This window comes from Eriocheir sinensis, unplaced genomic scaffold (assembly GCF_024679095.1).
Source record: "Eriocheir sinensis breed Jianghai 21 unplaced genomic scaffold, ASM2467909v1 Scaffold109, whole genome shotgun sequence".
NCBI classification, from domain to species: Eukaryota; Metazoa; Arthropoda; class Malacostraca; order Decapoda; family Varunidae; genus Eriocheir; species Eriocheir sinensis.
This window is the reverse complement of record NW_026110396.1, coordinates 601,586-608,411: the sequence shown is the minus strand read 5'-3', so window position 1 is coordinate 608,411 and position 6,826 is coordinate 601,586. Positions and strand designations below refer to the sequence as shown.

Below are 6,826 nucleotides of genomic sequence, written 5' to 3'. Positions count from 1 at the left end.
AAATAATAGTAACATTTTAATAAAAAAACTAATGCATATACTTTCTGCTGAAATAATCTCTTCCTTTCATAAATAAATACTAGCAACTTTGTAAACATGAAAATTAATAAGTGACATTTTAATCAGACCTGATAAGTAAGAATATAAAAGAAAATAAATTACACACACACACACACACACACACACACACACACACACACACACACACATCTGTCGATGCTACTTAGATGTATTATCTAGGTAGCATCGACAGATGGTCCATTGCACTGGTCCACTGGTCCATTGCAGCTGCCTGCTTGCAGCAGTTGAGTTGAGCCCCACAGTAGAGTTTGGCAAGATGCCCTGCCAATCAGCTTAGGGACTGCTGATACTGAAATTAAAGTTATAAAAACAAAGTTAATGTATATAATAGAATAAATTTGTCACATACACAAAGTTACAGTAATATATGGAAGATTATGACTCCTTCCAAATCAGATTACACAAAATAAGATTTTGTAACCATTACAACGATTGTTGATAATAGAATTTATCAGTTATATAAATATGATTAAGTTATGTATATAAGCTAAATTACGAATTCTTCCGAGACAGACTCCACAAAATATGATTCTGTACCCATTGCAATAACCGAATACAAGATTCAGAGGAGAAGACGAGCCATTTAGATTGGACTTGAGAATCACCAGGGAGCCAGATATTATAGAGGAGATGAACTATAAGAGCCCTATAGGGAAGAGCGATCACGTACTCATCGAGTACATATTACGAGAAGGAGGTAAAATAATCAGGAATTAGGACTACAGGAAAGAATGGTTTAACTTTAATAAGGCAAATTTTGAACAACTTGGGAAACATTTTGAGGAAGCACAATGGGATCCTTTTTTTGAGGCTGATAATGTGGAGGATAAATGGGCTATCTTTGTACAGATTTACAACGCAGGAGTGGAAAAGTGGGTACCAAGGATGAAAGAAGGCCAGAAATCAAGAGAAGAGTGGTATGATAGAAAGTGTGTAGAAGCCAAGCAGGATAAGGAGAAGGCATGGAACAAATGGAGAAAAAATAGGAGGATGGATCTATGGAATGAGTACAAAAGGAAGAGGCATGCTAATGTTAAAGTAAGAAGAGAAGAAAAAAGAAATTTTGAGAAAAATATTGTAGATAAGTGCAAAGACCAGCCAAAGCTGTTTTATAAGTTCATAAATGGAAAGTTGAAAAGTAGAGATGAGATTCAGAAAGTTAAAGTTAATGGTGAAACTTTTGATAGTATCAGTGAAATAGTAGAAGTGATGAATAATTGTTTCCAAACAGTGTTCGCAAGGGAGAGTGAGTGAAGGTGTAAATGCAGTGCCGGGGAATAGAGTGGGTCTGGAGAGAATACAAACATCAGCAGATGAAGTTAGAAAATTATTGGAAGAATTGGATATTAACAAATAGCCAATTCTGATTCAGAGGAGGACGGTCTTGTGTAACTAATCTGATCAGCTTCTATTCAAGAGTAATTGATATAATACAGGAAAGGGACGGTTGGGCAGAATGTGTGTATCTGGACTTAAAGAAGGCGTTTGATATAGTACCACACAAGTGATTAATATGGAAATGTAATCATGTTGGAGGTCTGGGTGGCTCAATATTGGATTGGATTATGGACTTTTTGACGAAGAGAGAAATGAGAACAGTAATCAGGAACAATAAATCAAGCTGGATGGATGTGACTAGTGGAGTCCCCCAAGGATCAGTGCTGGCTGTGATTATGTTTGTAATATATATTAATGACATGACAAGGGGTGACAAGCTATATGAATATGTTTGCTGATGATGCTAAAATAATGAAGAGGATGGCTAATGAAGAAGACTGTGTAGCCCTGAGCCAAGATCTCGATAGAATAAGCGAATGGTCACGCAAATGGGAAATGACATTCAGTACAGAGAAGTGTAGTGTGATGGAGTTTGGTAAGAGCAGTAGACGAATATTGGGGAACTACTCTCTGAGTAATGAAAGAATCATGAAAAAACCTGAAGAAAAAGATCTGGGAGTGATCATAACAGATAAGTTATCCTGTGGAAAACATATAGACCGAATAACTGGGGAAACATACAATCTTCTTTGAAACATAAAAGCAGCATTTACTTATTTAGATGAAGAAATGGTGAAGAAACTAATAACATCGATGATCCGTCCAAGACTGGAATATGCAGCATTAGTGTGATCACCTAGATTGAAGAAAGAAATTAGAAAGTTGGAAAGAATACAAAGAGCAGCGACTAAATTACCGGAAACTCTGAGAGAACATACTTATGAAGAAAGACTGGAGAAATTGGGACTAACAACACTGGAGAGAAGAAGAGAGAGAGGGGACCTAATAGCATTGTACAGGATACAAGAGGGATTGGAGAAATTGGACAGGGAAGACCTAGTGGTGCGTGACAGAAGTGTGACAAGAGGCAATGGTAAGAAATTGAAGAAGAGTGACTGTAGGAGAGACATCAAGAAATACAGTTTTCCATACAGAAGCGTAACAACATGGAATGGACTTGACGAGGAGACTGTGTGCAAAAACGATTCATGAATTTAAAGCCAAACTGGATAAAAAGTGTTATGGAGACTGGACAGCACGAGCCTAGTACGGCTCTTTTCCTGTATTTCACAACTAGGTAAATACACACACACACACACACACACACACACACTACTCACTTAGCCCACTTAACCTCCAGGTGAGTAAGGGTGGAGCCAAATTAATGATAGTCTGTTCACTTAAGTCCGACCCAAGCTGACAATATAAACCTAGGCGTGTTTGCAAGCTGAGTGCTGATTGGCTACTGCTATGGCTTCCAAGTTTTCTTTAACCTCTGCTTGTGTTTATCTCACGCAGCACTTTCTGCTAATCTGCACTGTGCTTACGAACCCGCTTAGGTCTATGTTGTCAGCTTGGGTTAGACTTAAGTGAACAGACTTTTTTTATAACCAATAACATTCCCAGTAAACATGACTCCACCCAATTTGTAAATCTGACTCCCCTCCATGTGCACAGGGACATGTGCCACACATATCAAAGGGATTTTCACAGCCAGGCCCAACAGCAATACTGGATTACATCCGCTGTTGCATTATGGTTTCCAACTCAACCCACCCCTGATTGGACCAGGAGCAGGGACAGCTCGCCAAGAGGCTGCTGAACTGTGTCAGAAATAAAAAACTAAATCCATTATTACATAACTATAAGTAACCATGAAGCGGACATGGAACAGTCACCCCTTTGGGCTGGTTTACACAGACACGCAGACATGCATGGACTGCCAGCAGGACATGGAAACTTCGTTGGTATAATTTTCCTTTATTCCTATGATGTGGCTTTGGACAAAGAGTCCTCCATTTTGTGCGCCATACATGCCCCAGTCGTGCCGTGAAACTATGGGAAAAGTGATGACATAATCAATCCACACATCCCAAACTTTTTGGCTCTTTGCACTGAAGCCTAAGTCATATATTGTTGCATTCATAGCTTAAACTATTCTAAACACTCTTATACACAGTATGTGAACATTACATAGCTTAACTTTGTGTTGTAACATAGAAATATTAGCAAAATATACTGACCTCCAGTGCCACGGATTGAATCACCACTCCATATTGCTGAGTCTACAATTCATATCCACTTATAAGCGACAGACTCACTGCCAACGTAACCCAAACAAACGAACATCGGCAGCTGCGTGTAAGCGTTCTTAACGGCACCTATGTTACCTTCTAATAGCACCATACAAGTTTATCCTTTTAGCACCATATAAATTCTATAGCACCATATAAATTCCTTACACATTAATATTTTACGTGATAACAATGAGGTATAATGAGGTACATTGATACCACAGTTACATGGCTCCCCTAAATTGTAGGACAATTTAACTTATAACTACTTAATACATTGATCATAACATGAGTATTACAGATACATGAAATACTGCTAACATCATCTTTGCACTTCCTAAGTACAAACAGATCATTTAGGCTCCTCGGTGGGGTCGCCCTGGTCTTCCTGAGTAGTACATTCTAACAAGAGAACAAGACTATGAACAGGCCTTTCAACAATGTTCATTGCCTTTATTCTTTTCCCTGAATTGTCAAGACATATGAGTCTGACGTCATCACTTTCACCTTTCTCACAAGACCATCATCACTTGGAAGACACTCAGTTATTCTGCCTAGCTCCATTGGTTTCTAGCTAGGTTGCAATCCTTAACAATAACAATATCATCCACCTTGAGGTTTCTTTGAGGTTTCTGCCATTTATTTCAAAGCTGAAGAGACTGCAAAACTTCCCTTTTCCACCTTGACCAAAACTCATTTGCAAGGAACTGTACCCTACGCCAACGTTTCCTTGAGTACAAGTCAACTCTTTCATATTTACCTGGAGGAGGCATCACAATCTTTGACTTCATAGTTAACAGAGTGTTGGGTGTCAGAGGTTCTAAGCTAGTAGGAGAGGTAAGGTTATCCACAGTTAGAGGTCTACCATTTACAACTGTCTCTGCTTCTATCATGAATGTTCTAAGTGTCTCATCATCTAACTGAGGTCCATGTTGATCAAGTAGCACTGACAATATGCTTCTCACTGTTCTTATTTGTCTCTCCCACACCCCACCCATATGGCTAGCATGTGGTACATTCATCTTGAAATGAACCCAATCACAACTGTCCTTCAGTAGTTCGGTTCTGAGCTTCTCCTCATCCATTTCTCTCAAAGAGTTGGCTAACTCGTTTTTTGCACCCAAAAGTTTGTTCCTTGATCTGCTCTTAACTGTCTTACTCGCGCTCTTCTTCCTATAAAGCGGCGGTAGGCACTGAGAAAGGAAGTAGTGTCCAGACTGTTTGCTGTCTCTAGATGGACTGCACGTGATACCATGCATGTGAAAAGAACCCCATATCTCTTTAGCTCTTTACGTCCCTCTTTGATGTAGAAAGGACCAAAAAAGTCAACTGCAGCATAAGTAAAGGGAGGGGAAGGCTCTAGCCTATCTTGTGGCAAGTCAGCCATCTTTTGACCTTGTGTGTCACTTCTAACTCTTCTGCAGACTACACATTTTGAGACATGTCTAGCCACCAGAGATGAGCCCCCCAAAATCCAGTACCCAGATGCTCTAATTTCATTTAGTGTTATGCCCCTACCCTGATGAGGTACCCTTTTGTGGTAGTAGCAAATCAGTAGATCAGTAACATGGGCATCCTTAGGCAGGATTGTTGGATGTCTTGCTACTTGATGAGTAGACATCCTTATTCTTCCCCCAACTCTTACTATTCCACCTTCATCTATGAAGGGATCAAGTTTGTACAACTTGCTTGTTTTCTTTACTGTTGTTTCTCTTCTATTTGTCTGTGGGGAAGACTCATGGTTTCCTGCACCCTTCAGCATCTTTATTTCCTCATGGAAGGCATGAGCCTGAGCCTGCCTTATTATCTCATTTTCAGCTTCTTTCAGTTCCTGTACTGTCAGTGGAATGTATTCTTGGCTCCTTCCTTTATGTGTCCCATCTGCATTCTTCTTGTACATCCTTTGAAGTCTAAGGCACACTGCAATGGCTCTCTTCATACGGAACCAATCAGAGAAACAGTTCAGCCTCTCTAGTACATTAAATGGCTCATGTGTCTGTGTAGCACATGATGCAACTCTTTTTACTTCAGGATCATCATCTTCCAATTCATGATGCTCTGATGGGTCATCATTCATCTCAATGTGTTGCCACAAGAAGCGTGGCCCATACCACCACTTGTCCTTGTTAATTAACTCTTCTACAGACTGCCCTCTTGAGGCATAGTCTGCTGGGTTGTGCTCTGTTTCCACATACTTCCACTGACTCGGTGAAGTTTGATCTCTTATCTGTTGGACTCTGTTGGCTACACATACATGAAATCATCTAGAATCATTGTTGATGTATCCCAGCACTACCATACTGTCTGTCCAAAACACTTCCTGAATATCTTCATAGTCTAACTCCTTCTTTAAGACTGCACTGATTCTCACCGACACAACTGCTGCTGTGAGTTCCAATCTCGGCACAGTGATGGCTCGGAGGGGTGTCACTCTTGATTTTGCCATTACAAGTGCACAGTGTATTTGATCACCAGTGTTGATCAGTCTTATGTAAGAGCACTGACCATATCCCTTTTGACTGGCATCAGAAAAATGATGCAGTTCAACTTTCTTAATTTCACCAAATCCTTCAGGCTTGTAACATCGTGGTATTTTTAAGTGCTCTAATTTTCGTAGGTCATCTCTCCATTGCTGCCACTGTGGCCTCACATACTGTTGTATCTCCTCATCCCAACTTACTCCTTCACGGCACAACTCCTGGAGTATCCCTTTGCCAATGAGGATGAGAGGAGACACAGGGCCTAATGGATCATATATTGAACTCACAATAGACAATATGCCCCTTTTTGTGAGTGGCTTTTCTTTGAGTTGTATTCTGAACTGGAAAGTATCAGATTCTACACACCACTCCACTCCAAGTGTTCTTTCTACAGGTAGCATGTCTTTACTTAAATCCAGGCTCTTGACAGTGTTATTCATTTCTTCAGGAGCTATTGCTGCTAACACTTCCTTACTGTTTGACAGAAACTTATGGAGATTAAAACCTCCCATTTTACACAATGCCTTGCTTTTCATTAGTAGATCAATGGCATCCTGTGCTGTTGGAACTGATTTAAGTCCATCATCAACATAAAAATCTTTCCTTATGAAGTTTGCTGCTTCATATCCATACTGAGCCTCATAGTCATTTGCAGCTTGCTTAAGTGCAAAATTAGCAACACTTGGAGATGAT

General features: G+C 40.0%; 1 protein-coding gene across 2 annotated transcripts; it reads right to left on the bottom strand.

The window, feature by feature from the left end:
- Nucleotides 1–115: 115 nt before the first annotated feature.
- LOC126989185 (uncharacterized) lies at nt 116–6,809 on the bottom strand. 2 transcript variants are annotated; one of them, XM_050847737.1, is made up of 2 exons: nt 3,603–6,809; nt 116–370 (listed from the first exon to the last, which is right to left on the bottom strand). In XM_050847737.1, exon 1 carries the CDS (start codon nt 5,728–5,730, stop codon nt 4,756–4,758), a length of 975 nt encoding a protein of 324 aa, XP_050703694.1. In that variant the 5' UTR covers nt 5,731–6,809; the 3' UTR covers nt 116–370; nt 3,603–4,755. The 2 variants fall into 2 exon arrangements, with proteins under 2 accessions (XP_050703694.1, XP_050703693.1); XM_050847736.1 differs by lacking the exon at nt 116–370 and adding an exon at nt 3,042–3,414.
- Between the last annotated feature and the right edge of the window lie 17 nt (nt 6,810–6,826).

What these genes read in the sequence shown, in the direction of transcription:
- LOC126989185 (XM_050847737.1), bottom strand. Translation starts at nt 5,730, where the DNA reads ATGAATGATGACCCATCAGAGCATCATGAATTGGAAGATGATGATCCT.